General features: G+C 52.5%; 1 protein-coding gene across 1 annotated transcript in view; it reads right to left on the bottom strand.

The window, feature by feature from the left end:
* Positions 1-993: 993 nt before the first annotated feature.
* LOC122384785 overlaps positions 994-19,590 on the bottom strand; it is a 40,647-nt gene continuing 22,050 nt past the window's right edge. The window contains exons 4-6 of the mRNA XM_043372525.1: positions 4,673-4,823; positions 3,854-4,273; positions 994-1,634 (exon numbers count right to left, since the gene is read on the bottom strand). Of these exons, the coding sequence (XP_043228460.1) occupies positions 1,467-1,634; positions 3,854-4,273; positions 4,673-4,823 (739 nt within the window). The 3' untranslated portion in view covers positions 994-1,466. The remainder of the gene's footprint in view (positions 1,635-3,853; positions 4,274-4,672; positions 4,824-19,590) is intronic.

Below are 19,590 nucleotides of genomic sequence, written 5' to 3'. Positions count from 1 at the left end.
CCAGTGGTCTCGGCCTAGCTGGTTACGTTATGCTCGTTAAAGATGACGCATAGCACCTATTGCGGCACTGAGCTCATAATCTCAAAATCGGCCGACATGCGTGACACAGAAGGCACTGTCAATGCGATTTAATAGCATGGCGGCTGGGAGGACGTCCGCGAATCCCCCCCCCCCCTCCCTGAAGACCACTTCTTTCAGCCTGATCTGGCACCGCGAACATTGAATGCACCTCTTTAAGAGCCGCACGGGCTTGTATCTAAGAAAGCAAGTTAGCTGCGTCCACCGGATATCCTACTGAGTCGCTTGTTTCTGAGGCTGCAGTGAATTGCTGTTGCGAGAATCGCGGCCGTAAAATATAGGTGTATGAAATTCCATCCTCCGCCATATCCTTTGCTGCTCACATGTACCAGTAAGGTGATCAGTATTTTTTGTCGATTAGCTGCATCAAACGCTATTTTGAGGTCGCGATTCGATCATAATACTGTCTATAAAATGTGCCTGGTGATATCACCAAGCCGTCTCCGGGTCCTGCCGAGTTCCATTCAGCAGCAAATGTACCACAAAGCCCACGCTGTTGCCAACAGAGTTAAAAAAGAAGTAAGCAGTCGGCAAGGCAAATTTAGTCATTGGCACGACGATTGTTTCAGATCAGAAGGTCGGCTACTTCCTAAGCGTTGTGAGAGTAGCCAGCTATTGGACGTGACCGCGGGGCTGTGTGGTAGGTCAAACAATTACCGACCGTGGGTATCGGTGAAGCGAACTCAACTCGAACAGTGTACGCATTACATTTAAGGAATATCGATGATGACAGCTCCTTTCCGTGACAAGGTTCCCATGCCGGTGCGTGTTGTCAGCAATAGCGTCCAGTAGATAACTTAGAAATATGCCCAGCGAACTGAGTCTTACCCAAAGTACGCTGACACCTTCCTCTAGTCTCCTTCATCTACGTCTTTGCCGCCCCTTCGTTTTACGTCGCCACCAAAACACGCAGGGTGAAAACAAACCACACACGCATATATTATAACACACCGATAAATAATGAATATGATTGTACACAGGGTTATAAAAATGATGATCGGCGCAGGCTGGCGTCGCAAACAAAAACAAAAACTTCTTGTCTAAAAATCTAAGACTTGCAGACATAAAACCACTGTTGGTCAATCAGCTCAAACTTGAAGAGATTCAGGCGCGGTAAACTACTGAAACATGGCAGGAACAACGTCCACTCGCACGAAAAACACCTTCCCTCGCGGAGGAAACACCTCCCTCCCGCACAGGAAACACCTTCCCTCACACAGAGGAAACACACCGGAAAACTTTCCCCTCGCAGAAGAAACGCACCATACCCCCGCGGAGGAACACCTTCTCTAACGCCTAGTGAAGCACCGTCCCCTCGCACCCCGCGGTCCATCACTCGTCGCATCTGTCTCCGCACTCCCTCTCACGGTCCTCACTCGCCTGTCCTCTCAGCGGCGCACCATGCGGCAGGTGCCGGCCGCGCAGCCCTGGCACAGCGCAGGGTCGTGCGCCTGCTGCGGCCGGCCGAAGCGGCGCTGGTGGCCCGCCGGCGGCTGCGGCCGTGGTAGGTGCGGGTACAGCTTACTGCTCACCTGGCAGTACAGCTCCATCAGCACCTGGAGATGGAGAGGGAGGGAGCGGTCAGAGACGAAGACACGGTCACTGGTAGGGCAGATACGCAGCACATCGAGACACCAAACGGTCAAAACAGGGACCAGCTACGACCATAGACAGCGGCTTGTTCCGTGCTCCGTCTACTACCGTGAAACGTCTGCCGCATATTCCGCAACGCTCCTCTCTTCCTCTGAAGCCTCTCCCTCCTGTACCCGCTGTTTAACTGCGCTACGAATCAGAAATGTTTCGCCATACGTCCCCCTCCCTTCTAAAAGAGCATCCAGTAGATTACAAACACACTAGACCCGCGCGTCACGGTGACAGAACTCCCGGGGAGCCCTGTCACGGACTTCAGACTGCTGCCCTGTTGACTGCTGTCTCACGGTTCGGTAAACGTTCCGCTCATTGGGGTCGGGCGAAACGGAACTGGCCTGCGGACTTCACAGGGCAAAATTCCCTTCACTAACTGCGAGTCAGTAGGTACAACTTGATGCGTTTTTGATCGTCGGAAGTTGTGGCATGGTGGCTGTCACCAAACATTAAATATTCCATGAAAATTTACCAGCATGAACATTTAATGCAGCCAAATGTTCTAAATTACAAATATCAATGATAAACCCCTTGAACAACACACAAAAAGATCTTAAGTGCCCAACCATCCACCTCGACCGCCTGTCCGTCCCGGCGGTGCCACGGAGTCGGGCTGGGCACCTGATCCGGCACGATCAGACCATTTTCACTGTATCACGGCGCGCTGCGCCGCCGGCGGCCGGCGCTCACAGACCTACCCCACTATCGGGAAAACCCGCGGACGGCGTCGGCCGCCCCCGTCCCGTCTCCGCTATGTTCGCCGAACGTGCCACTACTGCGGCCAGGTGCGGCGCCACCCCCCGCCCCCGCCCCGCCCCCGCCGACAGGTTCCGGGTCACGGGGATGTCCGGTTCGAGCGGGGGTGGGGGCGGGGTGTGGGGCCGCCCCCGACCGAGCGGCTAGTTCCCACCCACGACCGTAATCCGCGTGCGTGACACTGATCTTGACCTGGCTGGCAGTTGGAAGCTTTCACCGTTAGCTCAGCAGATCGATTGGCGTTTGAAGTGAACGGATCTAACCATGGCTAATGGACGACGTGCGGGGTCAGCAACATCTAGCCAGGCGTAATCTATCTTATTCAGTTATAACGTTCCTCGTCCCCTAGTCACTTCGCTTTGATCTACTGAGAAGCAGATCTCAACACAACAGGGTTCGGTATGGTCCATGCTGTATGGAATGATATAGTCGCTCTTGTCTAGACTGGCCCTGTTTATCGTCAAAATTCCGGCCATCCGTCCACCACTGCCGATCCCCGGTGCGCTTCAAAAACAGGTCTAGTTATGTGTTATATAGCAGGCCTTCGCTGACCGACAAAACACACCCAATCCCACCCAACTACCATACGCACAGAACACCGCCACCTTTCCAATACACGGTGACTCCAAAAAACGGGCCCCCAACTTTCGATAGCTCTGTCATTTTCTCAACTCTTGTCTAAATCTATTGAAACTTACATGGCAGTTACTTCGAAATGTTGGCAACATCATCAAAATTTGGGAACCCTGTCTAGGTCAGTTCCAGCTCTGGATTCTACAACAGTTCTTCGAGATGGCTGCATTTTGGAACCGTGCATTTCTTGAGGTGCAAAGCTGCTTTGGGGCCTTCCCCTGCTACATAGCTCGAAATTTGGTCCATCCGAGCCTTTATTCTGCTCCTAAAGGGGGTCCCGTGACGCCCAAATTGCGTCCCGAAGGTCACATTCGCGCTTCAATGCGGGTTAAGAGCAGAGCACTGGGTTGGATATGCCACTTCAAGAACAAAACGGGACGGTAGATAACATTACTGCAGCCCACTGCAACCTTCCAAACCATTCAGAACACCCCAGGAAGCGTGCAGCTGAGCTGTCTGCGTAAACAACTTCATGCTGTTGGTAAGGCAATGCACGAAAAAGCACGGCGGTAAATCTGCGGCACAACATTTAAAACAATGCAGTACAAAGAAGAAATACCCTGGAAGATTCTTTTTTTTTTGGTATGTTATTGCCAACATATCAGCGTACTCGCCACCGAAGTTTCATTCTATTCTTGCACAAAATACGGGTGTGAGGCTTATCAGAAGTTTGGGGTCCGCTTTTTTGGGGTCACCCTGTACTGCAATGGCACTGATCAGCTCTCGTGCTCGTGTTACTCACCCGCCGCACTTCGTCCGGGTACCACATCGGGTTGGAGTAGGGCACGTCATCCTCCTCCTCTGCCGGCGCCGGGGCGGCGGCACCTGCTCCGGCAGGTCCGCCGACAGCTCCAGCGGGCCCAGCAGGCCCGGCGACAGCTCCGACAGCTCCCGCAGGTCCGCCGACAGCTCCGACAGCCCCGGCAGGCCCGGCGGCGGTGGCGCCCTCTGCCTCTGGCGGCGGTGTCGGCGGCGCCGCTACCCCGGCTCCCTCGGCGGCGGCGGCCGCCCGGGCCCGGTCGCGCTGCCGCTGACGGACGCAGACGCGGCACTTCTGTCCGTACAGCTGGAAGAGCACGGTGCCGGCGCCTGGTCCCTTATGCAGGAAGTACTGGAATGTGACCTGGCCGTGCATGGACGTCCAGGCGTTCTGGCATGTGTCCTGTCGACAAGAAACGGTCACGATTAGGCACGGTGTAAAAACAACGGAATGCGAACAAGGGCATAGAGCTTATTAAAATAAAAGCACAACAGTTGCTCACAACACGTTTCATAAGTAGTCAGTAGTCACTGGTGCTGCCCACATCTTAAATCTGACAACCAAAGTAACATTATTCTAACTAGCTCACTTTCTCATACCACATACAAGTCAATAACGATGTCACAACTCCTGCTGCCTAATGGCCGCCTCCACCCCACCCCTCTTCCGCCTCCACCCCACCCCTCTCCTGCCTCTAACCCTCCCTCTCCCGCCTCCACCCCACCCCTCTCCCGCCTCCACACCACCCCTCTCTCGCCTCTAGCCCTCCCTCTCCCGCCTCTGACCCCTCAGGCCACTCACGCATCTGAACCGGATCTTGGCTGATGTGCTGAAGCACCGCCAGATGTGGCTGGGCTTGGGCGTGGACGGAGGCTGAGGCACCAGGGCCCAGTGCTGGCCGGTCCGGTTGAACAGCTCGGCGAAGGCGGTCACCCAGACTACGTACATGCCGCTGCGGGGGAACGAGGGCGCGGTTAGAACACGCAGAACAAGAACGTGCTGAAACGAGGGTGGTGGTGGTGGTGGTGTGGGGGGGGAGGACAAGCATGGGCGTTTAAAAAGTTTGAGATGTGACGGATGAGAGGTGGGCTGACCGGATGAGAGATGTTACACCACACGGCTTGAAAGTGATACGAATTCCCAGGAGCATGACGGTGACGGTGTAAAAGGGGTTCAGTGTAACAGCAAAGTTCAAGTACAGGCAGGCATACGATTGCAGTAATTGGAGGATGTTGGAGAAAATTTGAGTCTCCTCCTTTGTCTGGTAATATCAATTCAGGATATTTATCAATTAAATGGTACTTGGCGCACACAGGAAGTTCTAGCCACAGGCCATTGTTTCATCCAGTGACAACATGCCTGTCTGGGACGCCAGATCGCCGGCGAGTGCATGCAAGGACGCAGACCGCAGCCCTCCACGTCAAATACCATCCCGATTTCATGCCGATGAACCGTGAATAGTGAGCCGGCCGTGCCATTGTCCTCCGTTGCCAGGCGCCCGGCAGTCCATTCACAGGTCTGCAATCACCCAAAAACGGCCGGGCGTGTCGGTCCCAGACGGGCCGCGGCGGCCTCTGTGGCATGTCGCTGGCCGCTGCAGGGCCGTCACCGGCCGGCGGACCACCCGCACCCGCCGCCACCACCGGCGGAGGGGACACGGGGACGCCGCGCCGGCCCTGTCACCGCCGCGGCCACCCACCCTCCCAGTCTCCCAGGTGATTACCGGCGCAGATACACCACTGCACGCCACGCTGTCTAGTCGTTCCCAGCGTTGGGGATAGGTGTCGGCGCCGGCCGGTCTCGGTCACATTTCAATCCCGGTGCTCGTATCCATTCATGTATCGGTTTGGTTACGAAACCGGTGCCGTTTTCGGTCGCACCTGACCACACGGACGACGGACGGGTCGGTGGGTGGGCACTAGACGGCCAAAGTAGGCGGGTCCTAACACAGTACAGACAGCCGTGCGGCGTGACAAAGGCGAGTGACTGATCGTCCCTCCCGTCAGTTTTTACCGCCGCTGATCATAGACACCGCGACAACACAAACTCGCTGCAACAGCTTCCGCCCATTACCCTGACGACAGGTGCTCAAAGCACCCGCCGGAAACCTGCACGGCGCCTCTACCCTCCTCCCGTCCTCATCAGCGCTCTCCCCTCGCGCGGTAGCTAGTTAACCACTGCTCAAACTGTCAGACATCCCCTCTCCTAACCACTCCGCTCATCAATACTCGAATGGGCTGTGAACACACAAATAAACACCCCAACACAGACCTGCCGACATCAGTTCCCCGTCCATCTGCGCGACCTGAAGTGGCATCATTACATCGTATATCTGTGTCCGGCCGGAGCGCTGTGCTGTGACCATGCGGCATATCATTTCCCAGTCGCTCGAGCCACCGAAAGTAACTCGTCAGCCTCATCAGCGGATCGACTTCAAAGCGCGCCTGCTAACCGTGGTGCGCTCCATGACCGCAGCGGGCTATGGTGGCAATTATCACCCCGGCCACACCATCAATCTGCAGTGAGAAACAATCGGCGTCCGTGCATGCGGCGCCGCAGTCTCGGCCGCCACCGCTCGTAAAACATACGGGCTGTAACCAGACTGCAGCGGAGGGAGCCGTCACCGCGCCGTCATCGCCGCGAGACAACACCCGCCGTGACCTTATCGCTGAGACAGGGGACGGCGTCGGGGGGGGGGGGGGGGGTGGCGCTCGCCGAGACCCCGAGATTGAGACACGGGATGGGCTGTGGCGAAGAAACTACCCAGCGTGAAGCGTCAGAATCATACACTTTCCATTCCATAGCGCAAACTATTGCAGTGTCGATGTAACGATAATGACAAGCACTCAAGCCATAATTGTCAAACACGCACGGGAAGACGAAAACGTGGGGCCGAGACAAACACGCTTAAGGCATTGAGATGAAGAATAGAGGAAAATTGAATGCCTACAGCAGCGCCGTGGGCAGTGACGTACCCAGGGGGGGGGCCACGGGGGCCAAGGCCCCCCCCCCCCTGAGCGCCGAAGGCGCTCAGGGGGCCCCTCAGGCCCCAGGATATTTTTTTAAACACTGGATAAAACGTCTTTTACTCGGAAGAAAAATTGATGATAAAGTTTCATTTATGTGCCCTGGGTACCCGAGGGGCCCCTGCAGTCATCCAAGGGCCCCCAGTTTCCTGGGCCTCTGGTCGCCTAGGGGGCCTCTGGTAGCGGGGGCCTGGTCTAATGGGGGCCCCTGATAGCCTGTGGCCCCTAGTCGCCTAGGGGGCCCTGGTCGCATGGGGGTCTCTGGTCGCATGAGGCCCCTGATCGACTGGGGGCCCCTAGTTGCCTAGGGGGCCCTGATAGCCCGGGACCTGGTCGTATGGGCCCCTGATAGTCTGTGGCCCCTAGTCGCCTAGGGGGCCCTAGTCGCATGGGGGGCCTCTGGTTGCATGATATTGAGGCCCCTGATCGCCTGGGGGTACCTAGTCGCCCAGGGGGCCCCTGTTAGCCGGGGGGCCTGGTCGCATGGGGGCCCCTGGTTGCCTGGGGCCCCCGGTCGCCCCTAGTCGCCTCGGGGACCCTGGTCGCCTTGGGCCCCTGGTAGCCTGGGATCCCCTGGTCGCCTGGGGGCCCCTGGTAGCCGGGGGCCTGGTCGCATGGGGCCCCCTGGTCGCATGGGGGCCCCCTGGTCGCCTGGGGGCCCCTGATCGCTTTGGGGACCTGATCGCATTGGCCCTTGGTCGCCTGGAGGGCCCTGGTCGCCTGGGGCAGTGGGGCCAATAGTCATCTGGAGGACCTGGTCGCCTGGGAACCCCTGGTCGACTGGGGGCCCCTGGTCGTCTGAAAGTACGCTTATCACCTGATTGATCCCAAATCATCTGAGTGGCTACTGGCTACTGGATATAAGTAGTGACTGGAGTAGGCACTCATCTGAAGGAGCCGATATCTTTCACGGTGCCGGAGATATCACAGAAAAACAAAAAGGCTAAACTGAATACCCCCAACCTTGGCCCCAAAGGCGTCATTGGCTAACACAGGGATGTGGGTCGATTTGCAATCGCATTTCCTCCTAAGTCCTATTCCTCCAATTAATACAGAGTGTCCCAGAATTACCCAAACATTCATTTTCTGGCTAAAAGTACAATTGCGCTCGATTCCTAGTGGAACATATAATAGCCGCGTTTACATAGGGCTAGTTGCCAGATAGTGGAATTCCGATAACGAGACATTTATTCCCCACTATTATATTATATACCTACATATCCGGAATTGGAGGATGTTCAGTAATTGAGGCGCTCGCTCATAAAATGCCGTGCGTTTCATGCACACTCCTCAAGCAAAAATATTTTTACTTTCCAATTTTCCACATTTTCTCAAGGCTTAGACCGTTACAGAGACCGTTTTAATTGATTTTGATGAAGTTGAACGCGAGAAATCACAACCAAATGCTACATTAGGTTGTAAAGAACTGAATTGCGTTTTCCCACACACGTGGCGTTTTCTCACCTACGTCTGCAGGAGAGACCGGACCCACTATGCCCCCCCCCCCCCCACCATCGAAAGGTTCTTCATGACTCCCGGGGGCCCCCGGGGAACCTGGGGGGCCCCTTCGAAAGCAGGTGGCCCCCTCCTGGGCGAAATCCTGGGTACGTGCCTGGCCGTGGGAGTTTATAACACGCCACCTACCGCTGGTCCAGATTGCGGCGTGGCGAAGTCAATGTAGCATACGCCCGTATCACCAGCGATACAGGAAGCAGAGCATCACGAACGGGGCAGGTAGAGTGAGTGAGTGAGTGAGTGAGCAGGGCTGCGGAGTCGGAGTCGGAGTCGGAGTCGGTCGGAGTCGACAGTTGTGACCGGAGTCGGAGTCGGAGTCGGAGTCGATTTTAGAAACCCGAGCCGGAGTCGGAGTCGGAGTCACCGAAAATCTGTCAACTCCGCAGCCCTGCTAGGTCTGCGGAGTCGGAGTCGGGAGTTGGAGTCGGTCGGAGTCGACGATTCTGCCCGGAGTCGGAGTCGGAGCTGGTTTTTGAAAGCCGGAGTCGGAGTCGGAGTCGCCGAAAATCCATCGACTCCGCAGCCCTGTGAGTGAGTGAGTGAGTGAGAGCTTGTCCAACCAAAGAATGAACCACGGATACCTGTGTTAAAGTTTCAATGTAGAACGGTTGCTAAGGCGATGTTGCGGCCATCTTGTTGCTGGGCTCCAAGGCGGGCCAAAAAATAATAATCTAAGTAAATAATCTGATAGCAGGGCTCTAAATGGTGGACGGACGCTAGCAGGAGGTGCCAGGCCATTTATCGCCGATAATCACGACTATCATCCGCGGTTTAGAGCCTCATCCGTTGCAGAAGCGATCGCATATCGGCCATCGCCAATACATCACACTTATCAGCTGACTCCGGCCGGACCGGAAGTTCCAATCGGCCTAGTTATGGCGGCAAGTTCATTGGACGTCTTATTCAGCAGCCAGGGTGTAGGCTAATCGTTCAGCTGGCCGTGGCAGGGGAACGGGGGCGTAGCCTTTGTCATGCCCCCACCCCGGGGACGGCCCGATGAGCCACTGAGTCAATGTATCTCCCGACTTTGAGTCGCGCGAGTCATGAATGAGTCATGAGTTATACACGACCGGACGGTCAACAGCAGATTGGCATGGACGCTTGACATTGGAACTACTCCAAGTCGGAGGCGCAGACGCGTTTTTCCCGAACCCCACTCATTAATGCAACATCCAGCGGCCTGGATCAGCAGCGCCTGTGTCTCCAAACCTTCATTCTTATAAATAAACTGCGCTAAAAAGATTCAAAGGCGACTTCAATGGCGACTCCGATACAGTCTACGACTCAACTGGGTACACAACTACCCATGACACGACACGGCCGTTCATCGCACCGTGCAACGGTCCGTAGCACGCGCCGCTTCTCCCCTCAGAAGAAACAAGCGACTAGTGGCACGCACTTCAAATGGCTGATGACGTTCTGGCCCCTCCAGCTCGAGGGCAAATTGGGGAACTGGGCGTAGCTTATATAACTAGAACGTATGATCAATGAAGACCCAGGTTATCGTGGGACTGCTGATCTTTCCAATAAAGTAGTGCTGAGCGGCGCAAGCCCGTCTGATCGAAAGCACATACGGAACTGCGGTGTCCGTGATTAGCTGAAGGATCCGTCACAGCAACATTCCCCCTAGATCCGTCACTGCACCGCGGTTTTTCTGTAGTGACTATCGCTCCTCCCCCCAGAAGAGTGCAGAGAGAACACCTAAGATACCATCTCCGTCCGCCGCTCCCCTCTCAACAGTGTACCGCTCACACCCCAGCAGCGGTGTCCAAGAGCCCTGCTCAGACTGTCTGCCCGGATATGAAACCCGTCACCAGGGGGCGCTGGGTCTCGCCGCCTGGCCAGCCAAAAATCGCCGCCGCGTCCGCCTTCCAGCGGCCGGTTTCCAGTTCTCACGGAGCTCTGACTGCAGTCTGCGCCTACACCGCACACGTCTGGTCTGTCTGTCTGTTCTCCGCCCGGATCCAGACACTGTCCTCCGCTGCAGGGCTGGCTCAGTGCAGACTGGTCCTCCGCTGGGGCGGGTCCGGTCCGGACTGGTCCTGACCGTTCCGTGCTTCTATCCTCAGGATACAGAAATCCTTCTCCTCCACGCCGCAACCCCCCTCCGGGCTGGACAGGTAACTTTATCTCATGCGGGCTGCTCCCTTGGAGCGGCACCGCTGCTCCCGAGGGAGCGCACCCCGTAGCCGGGTGCAGTGAGTGCCTTGGGGCTGGGTGGCCTGTCCTCTGGACGGGCTCAGCCCCGGCGACTCACTAGGGTGCCTGCCCAGACCAATGTCTCCCCCTTTATCCTATCATCCTCCCGGCTCTGAAATGGTCTTGCCAGACCGAAAGGGCCTAACCCAACAAAACAAAACAAAGACTGGTCCTACGCTGGGTCTGGTTGGTTCGGTGCAGACTGGTCCTCTTGTGAGGCCAGTCGGGCCCTAAACTCAGTCAGTGGCGGCGCCAGTGCCACCATAGGGGCACCCTGCCGCGAGGCAGGGGTAGCATTGCCATCCCTGAGATGAGACAAATTTGAAACATCCCCGACGAAAAAGACTCACATAACTAGTCTTAACTATTCCAAGCCCCTATGACCTCAACACTACATGCGTTGATGGCCGCCCTTGCTTTATTTTCTACACCGCCAGTGCGCCACCCATGCACAAGTGACCAGGAGTGCCCCCTCCCTCTATCCCAGCGACACACAGAACCTTACGTTAACAACAGTGGCAGTGAACTTAATATGATAAGATATTAAGCTTGCTTAATTAAAAAAAAAACTTGAAAGGAGATAAAGAGTCCCTTCCTATGAACAGATCGAAGCCTCTATAAATACATGAGGCCCTTTTACACAGGGGAAGTTTCTAAGAGACCGTTGTCGCCACACAGGAGGCCTCTATGCCCGCACAGAAGGCCCTGAGCCCTGTGCTCTCACATAGGGCCCCTGTGCCCAAATAGGAGGCCCTGTGCCAGCAAAGGAGGCTCCAGGGCCCGTAACTATCCCTATGCCCGCACAGGAGGCCCATATGGCCTCACAGGGCCCCTGTGCCCACACAGGAGGCCCCTGTGCCGCACAGGAGGCCCCTGAGCCCAAATAGGAGGTTCCTGTGTCAAAACAGAGGTTTTACGCGAAGAGTAAGCCCCCTTATACAGAGGCTTGCCACAACTGGCAAAAATCCGTGGCGCCGCCCCTGAACAGTCCTCAACTAGCAACGGTCAGGTTCAGAGCTGACCTCTTGGCGAAGCTAACCAGACCGGGAATAAGGCCATACGAACATTTGACAAAGTCTTATGGTGGAGCGCTACTCAGGGCCGAGAATGGCACGTGACGGCGCTTTGCCGTTATCCCGCGCCCCGCTGGGGGGGGGGCAGAATCTGCCCCCCTCCCGTTTTTCGCCAATAACTTCTAAACGCGTTACGCCAGCGACGTCAAACTTTCAGTACCTTATCATACATCAATTTGACACGTTCCCTGAAAATTTGAGCGAAATCCGTCGGAATTGTTTTGAGAAATTGACGTTTTAGTGACGTCATGTTCGCCATTTTCGCCTCAAAAACGGCAAAATTTCAAACGCCGCTAACATCTTCATTTTTAAAGGAATCAAGACGTAACAAAAAAGGTTATACGTGATTCTACTTTGTCTATCAAATGGCTATCTGCGTTTTTTGAAAACTTTGGATTTCGGCCCAATTAAAAAAAAATGACTTTTTTGGGAAAATAATTATAAATCCAAAATTTTGAGTGTATCGAAAAAAAACGGAACATATGTCAGCGAAGTGGTCTATGTGCACCTACATACCAAGTTTTAGAAGAATCGGTTCAAAAATGTGGGAGTTGTTCAAAATTTTATGACGTCATGACACACACAAATTTTGAAAAATGACTTTTTTTTAAGTTCTAGACCTCGCACGGAAACAAAAATAGCACCATTCGATTCGCCGTGAAAACTGCATCAGACAGACACCTTTTTAGGCCTTAACAACCAACTTCAAAATTTGACCTCACTTGACCTGACCTTGACCTGACCTCGACCTGAAATTCATCCAGAGGTGGTCCACATCACTTATTGAGTGTGCCTATTGAATTATCTGAGTAAAATGACCCATAAAACATTGTGTCGCACATGCCCTTTTCTATATTTGGTTTTTGGTGACCTGACCTGACCTGACCTTGACCTTGACATTTGAATGACATTGTATGCAATGAATATTGTCTTGGTAGTCTAAGAACACGTTTTGGGCAATCAGTCTCAGTCCATTCTTCGGCAACTACGGTGCAAGGCCGATACTGTAGAAACTTGCATTTTGTACCCTTGACCTGACCTCTGACCTACTTAAGCAAAAAGATTTGGGCTCTCAAGATCCGCCTTGTTGAGAGCTTTCGATTGCCGTTTTCCCCGTCTTTCTACGACCATCGGTTCGGAAGTTAGACAGGGAGGGGGGCAGAATCTGCCCCCCCCCCCCCCAGCAGGGCGCGTATGGCTGAATAGCCCAGCGGGGCGCGGGTTAATTGTCATGTGTGCAATATAATATATATGCAACATAGTCGCGTAGGCACCCGTAACACCTCCTATGTAGAAGACCTACATAAGCAGAACTTTAGGTGACCCAAAATAGTCACGGAAAATCCGATCATCAAACGGTACCCATGACTCACACGATATTCTTGTCACACGACAAGGGCGGCAACAACATATAAATAAGCTAAAGCTCACCTACGATAACCCAAGAACATGCAGAGCGCGAGGGAATCGGTTCACAACGGGACAAAATAAGACGGATTATCCGCGGGAGCGTCAAAGGGCAAGTGAGAAACTCAAGGCAATCTCTTCCATATCGCAAAACACGGTCCAAGATTATATTCGCCTAGCCTAAACGCATTGCATGACATTCAATGTCGGTCAACTCGCCTGGAGCATAGTACCTCCGCAGTGCCCACTACGCCCCTTAGCACATGCGCTTTTTACGACCGGTAGACACTCCGTCTGCGTTTTTTAACCACCTCAGAATGCTAAAAATAGTATCTTGCAGCACACGTGCCGACGTTCGGGGCTTCCCGTCCGGGCTAATAAGGTCTCAGAGTCAGTTCCACCAGATGAGACAATGAGGGTCGTAAAGGTCTGCTGCTGCACGTGGGGAAATGTCAGAAACGACTCCCGGAGAGAATCTTAGAGGAAGATGGGACGTGGGTCACATCAGAGAGCCGAATTAGGTCGGCTCTTCACTCTTCAGGATGCCGAATCGCAATAAATGAACTGCCCTTACTGAACGAACTCGCAGTAAAAATGCCTTGGTATACATATGCTTGATAAATGCATAAATTACAAGTTGCTATCCCTGATTCTAAACGTGACGCACCTCCTAATGACCCACCGTCCTAATTCTAACCCAGCAGACACCACATGACGCGCACACCCTCGATCTTCCGCCGATCGACACAAGTATTTACATCGCTTCGGTCGTAGGTACACTTTCCTGCAGGGACGACAGACCATCCAAGTGCCACTCTCTGTGAGGAATGTGGCTCGCGTGTGTCGCGAGGCACGCAGACATACCTACAGACCTCACTGCGCAGCTTGACAAGCCCCCGCTGACAAAAGGAGACCGACCCTCATGGAGTTTTCCGATCGGTCAGTGTCCCCAAAGAACAGTCCGGCACGGGAACGCCCCGAACGTGCGTCCAACCTTGCAGAGACGCTCCCTGTACCAATGGGAAGGTCCTCCGACGGGTTATCCCTGAAATGGCGCAATTTGAGAGCCCGCAGGCGATTAAAATGCCGACTGTTTTTGGATCGGTCGGCCAGCAGAGCACTGGTGGCATGCGGCAATAGCGCAGTTCGGACTGGGCTATCCAGTGGACGGGATTCCAAGAATGCCGTGTCATACATGTTATCTTGAGACGATAAGAACCCATTAATATCTGGCGATGGCCGGTAAGTACAAAACATTCTTCCTGTCCCAAAAGACCAGCGTCGAGCACGCACTGGGGATTACGCGGCGTTAGCTGTTACAACTATAAAACCGCTAGCATAACTAGGCCGTGATGTCAGAGAGCATGCCGATGCGATCTGGGTGACCTATTCAAAGGTGGGATTTCTGGACATGTTTCCGCAAACACAAAATCTAGCGGATACTTTTTACTATATTACCCGAGCGTGTCCACGAGCAGCAGTGGCTTTAAAGCAACGCCCGCCCTTCTTGAGGGATTTAAACAGTATGTATATGCGGATCAATCACATAGCAACAGAACAAAAATAACAAACTTTGCTTCAAAACACGCCTCGTTTTGAAATTGCAGCCAATTAATTAAGCTAAAACCCACCGGAACAAAAATTGGCTGCGTGACATATACATACAGTACGTATGCGCTATACCTGTATGTGCGCACTTCACGCCGAGCTCAATTTTACTACCTACATAGAAGCCCAGTGGCTTCCCCCCTCCCGTTTTTCTGCAATTACTTCTAAACCGTTTGACGTATCGCCGCCAAACTTTCAGTACCTTCGGCTGCATCAATTTGACACCTTGTGTCAAAATTTGAACTTCGTATCTATCATAGGTCGGCTGGAAATGGCGTCAGAGTGACGTCATGTTCGGCCGATTTCGACGCAAAACATTGAACCACGGGAATCGCTCCCAAGAGCTCAGTTTTTGAGCTAGATCCAATTTCTTTGCATGAGAGGACTCAGAATGGACTGCGCTATCAAACTGCTATCTCGAATTTTCAAAATTTTGAAAATTTCGAAAATTATATATATGAAAATTCAGAATTTGTATCATCTTTTAACTTTTTGACTTAAAACCGAAATTTATATGATAGAACACATGCTTATGACTCTCTAGCAAGTTTTAGCCAGATATCATCAAAAATGGCCAAGTTATACGCATTATAGCAGAAACTTCACAATTATAAATTTTTCAAATCAATTTTCTGTACGAATTTGATGTCGTAGATCAATATAAATAGCACCATCGTGTTCCTGAGCTCAAACTGCATCCGATAGACATGTTTTTGTTAAAAAATTTCAACTTTGAAATTTGACCTTTTTTGACCTGTAAGTGACCTGACCTCAGCTATATTCAGATGAAAATGGCCTCAAATGACACAAGCGACACCGAATTCGAAATCTATGGTCTAAATGGACCATAAAACATGTGTCACGTGACCGACTTATGACATACGATTTCCGTGACCCATGATGACCTGGCCCTGAACTGAAAATCAAAGTACAAGTTTCGTACCCTCAGCGTATCTAAAGCATCTGTTCAACGAGTGTGTAAACCAAAAATCAGCCTGATCTGACTTGTACGACGGCAGCCAGAGCCCAAAAAGTGAACAAGCTAAATATCGATAAGTTTTACTTTGACCTGACCTGTGACGTCATCGGTGACCTCGAGGTCAATGAAATTAGGTTTCGCTCGACAGTTTTTTTCCGGGGCTATCAGACGCCGTTTGAATTTTGACGATCGGCCCAGTAGTTTCGGAGTTAGGAGGGGGCTATGAACAGCCCCCCCCCCCCCCCAGTGGGGCGTGTTATACACAGACCCCAGTGGGGCGCGGGTTAACAGTTCATGCAAATTTACTGAATACTGTACTACCTTATTATTACGAATCAACTGTAACAACTTACGCATTAAGTGTATTAAATGTGGTAGCAAGAATGTAAAAAGTAGGTATTGCTGGCGAGCTGTTAGGTATATTCAGCAAAAGAGCACTAAGATATAATATAACAATGCTTAGCCAAAAGTTAACAATATATCGAGAAAAACTTGGCATACATCACACTATCACAGCATTCCCCGAATTACGAATTAACCCTCGCCCGTATAGGGGGGGGGCAAACGGACCCCCCTCGGTTTTTCGCGAATAACTCGCGTAAAAAGCGGCCGATCGCGACGAAACTTTCAGTACCCTCGCGTTATCAACTTAACACCTACCCTGAAATTTTAATGACCCTGACATTAGTGACCTTTGACTGACCTACTTTTCGAGACCATGTTTGGCCGGAATCGCGCCTCAAAATGATCAGAAAAGAAAATGAAACCTTTAAAAAAAAAAAAACTTTAAACTCGTGTCTTGGCGACTGGACTAACTATGGTAGTGGATTCTGTACGTGTCAAGTGACATGTGACATCATTCCTTTCAAACAGAAGCAAGCGATGGCTGCGTCGTCTCAGATATTGTCACCCGGATACACACAGATACCCCGTAAACAACACAAGGATAGTCCGTAAACATCACATGCTTCGGGGGAACAATACGTCGTCACCGCAATCTACCAGACATCGTGAGTGCCGGCCGGCCGCAAACGAGTACGCAAAGAAAGCTCATCACTCAAGGCTTCTTATCTCCGGAAAACTGGCGTGAGTGACCTTGAGCGAATTAGGACTGTAATGTTTTGTTAGTAATAACATGTTGTTGAATAAATTCCGCGACATCAACAGGCAATGAGACGAGCGTGTCTTGCAGGAAAGAGGGGTCGCCTGGGAACAGTTTTCGATGGTGGTCGTACGTCATAGTCGCCTTTCGGGGGTAAATCCACGAAAAAATGTGATGCATATTAACTGCATATTTGTCTAGGGAAGTGTCAATAAATTTATGGCGGCAAGACAAACTAAAAGGCACCAAGGAGTTACGATTCGTTCTTTGTTCGCCGGGACAGAGAAAACAGTCCGGATTGGGAAACACTCGTAGAGATGTTCTCCTTCACCGTGGACACAGGGATAAATGACTGACGTACAAACAGTTTCGGAGACCAGAAAACATGATGCTAATGGCCCGAACAGAATGGAAATACGCTTAGGATCCGCACCGATATAATGCACTTCAATTATACTTTTTAATTATTCGTGTAATGGACCATGAAATACGTGTAATTCACAAGCCTCCTACATTCCTTGGCGACCACAGGGAAACTTTAATATAAGCAGCTCAAACACAGTAATTTCCTTGTGAACATGGAACAATGTTTTAAAAAGTGAGAGCCTAATTGTTCCATTTAACAGCTAATTTTACTGCGGCCAGCAATGATGATATCTTTAACAAGGTCGAAGACGGCTAAAATGTCATTTCAGATCAATAATAGCATACGATGCATGCATGTACCTACCCTTAGAATAATTGTTTCGGAAGAAAGCGACTAATAAGTTAATCAGATGACGTTCAGAAAGATGGTACACAATTTCGACATAGGTATATGTAGAAAGTTGGTATATAATTTCGATCTATCTCCTCTAGTCATTAAAAAAACAGCCCTGAGATAAGGAATCCCAAAATGTAATAATACCGATACTACCCATATCCCTAGCCTGTGCGGAGCCATTTTTCAGCTGACTATATCATCTAAACGAGCCACCAAACGAAGAAATTATTCCACACTCAACTGTGCGAGCAGAACAATTACCGTATTCTCTAGTATAAACTCAGCACACCTACATAAGCCTGTCAACATCATACCATTTTTATAGGAAGTCCCATAGGAAAAGCGACGCAAGTATCGCTAAGAACCAAGCACCCCCTACCTACCAAATACGAGCCGCCAAGTACGCCACCTACCCGTATCGGTCGTCCGGATGGATGCTGGGCGGCACGTAGTAGCCCACCTCGAAGGCCCGTCGCGGCTCAGCCATGCCCATTGAGCGCTGGTCGAGAGGCAGGCACCGACGTCACAGCCGACCGACGAAGCCGGTGAAGAGAGTCCTGGATGTTCAGAAGATGGGCACAGAGAAGGTCCAGCCGGATGGTGATGATATCACAGCTAGATTGATCACAATAGAAGATGAAGAGAACGAGATGTTGAAGAGGGTGGCTCTAACTTGAAGCGCACTGATGTCCGAGCTGACAAGGAGTCGGCGCTGTCTGACGACCAACACCGCACTCGCTGAAGTCCGTTGGTGCCGCGGTGCAGCTCTCCCGGGTGGGCGGCCGTCGCCAGTCAGTCAGCGGCACGAGGTGTCTCGGTGCCGCCGTGTGCGCGCCGCTCCGACCGACGCCTCCGATGGTCGGTCCGTCATTAGAGTGTCGGCGGCGACCACGGGCAGCAGCCGGCCGGCCACCGGCGCCGCCGCCCGCGGCCGGGACTGCCCAATTTCCAGGACCGGCGCTCATGTCCGGCACGAGGGTGGCCACTCGGCCCGCCGGCACCCACGCAGGAGGAGGAGGCTCTGCGCCGGCGCGCCGCCGCGTCGCCCGGCCGGCCGGCAGCGGGTGCGGCGGCACAGCCTAGCCGCCCGGCGGACCCCGGTGGGGAATTTCCGAGCCGCCCGCCCGGTTCGAGGAAGTTGCAGCCCACGGCGCGACCGCTGTCCGCGACCAGTTAGCCCGCCGGCGCGACACCACGTTTGGTCGCACATAGCTACTTCTATCGGTTTGGCAACGCGCTGGTCATTGCCTCAAAGCGGTAATACCGGCCGGATTAAACGGCCCGTCGTGCGTTCGTGCGGGGTTCCCATGATAATTGGACAATTTGTGGTCCATGGAATGGGCAAATTCGGATCCCGAAAAGCCCTGTCAAGTGAGGTCGCTTTGGTAGCGCTAAATACAGAAGAAAGGCCAGTTGGCCGTGACCTGTACCAAATCAATTCGAAAGAACTGGCGAAAACGTACAATTACAAGACAAGCAGAGTCCAAAACACCCCATTTTAAGGCGCATTTATTAGCAGCTTTAAAATCTTACTTAGAAAATGTTAGATACAGCATGAGTACGAACAAAGTTATTACATTATTTTTGGTTCAGTCTTCGGTGACCTAACTAGTGACAGTGAGCAGTAACAACCATCCAGAAATACATACCTAGTTACTTGTAAACACCTTCTAGATTCCAGGAGGAATGTCTCGAGTTGCATTTTAAGAGGCTAATGTAGATCGCAAGGAAAAAACAACCAAAAAATGTCATGCAACAATTACGGACTCCAAATAAGCGCGTAGGTGACTCGCATGTAATGTAATGAGAACACAAAAGCATATCCCACGAAAGAAAAAAGGAGCCGATGTCTGCATTCCTCGTTGTCTGCGAGACAGGAATGTCGGCGCCTCACGTCTGAGCTGAGCTCTGAGCCCGGATTATCCCAGAGAGCATGCATGAACCACCGCGCATGCTAAATAGCTTACCGAGATAAGATGAGAGATCACATGAACCAAGCGATGTTCAGTTCTTACACTTTCAGATGAGAGATCACATGAACCAAGCG

The sequence above is a fragment of the Amphibalanus amphitrite genome, unplaced genomic scaffold, assembly GCF_019059575.1.
Source record: "Amphibalanus amphitrite isolate SeventyFive unplaced genomic scaffold, NRLGWU_Aamphi_draft 000198F_arrow, whole genome shotgun sequence".
In the NCBI taxonomy this organism is placed as follows: Eukaryota; Metazoa; Arthropoda; class Thecostraca; order Balanomorpha; family Balanidae; genus Amphibalanus; species Amphibalanus amphitrite.
This window is presented reverse-complemented; position numbering and strand designations above follow the sequence as displayed.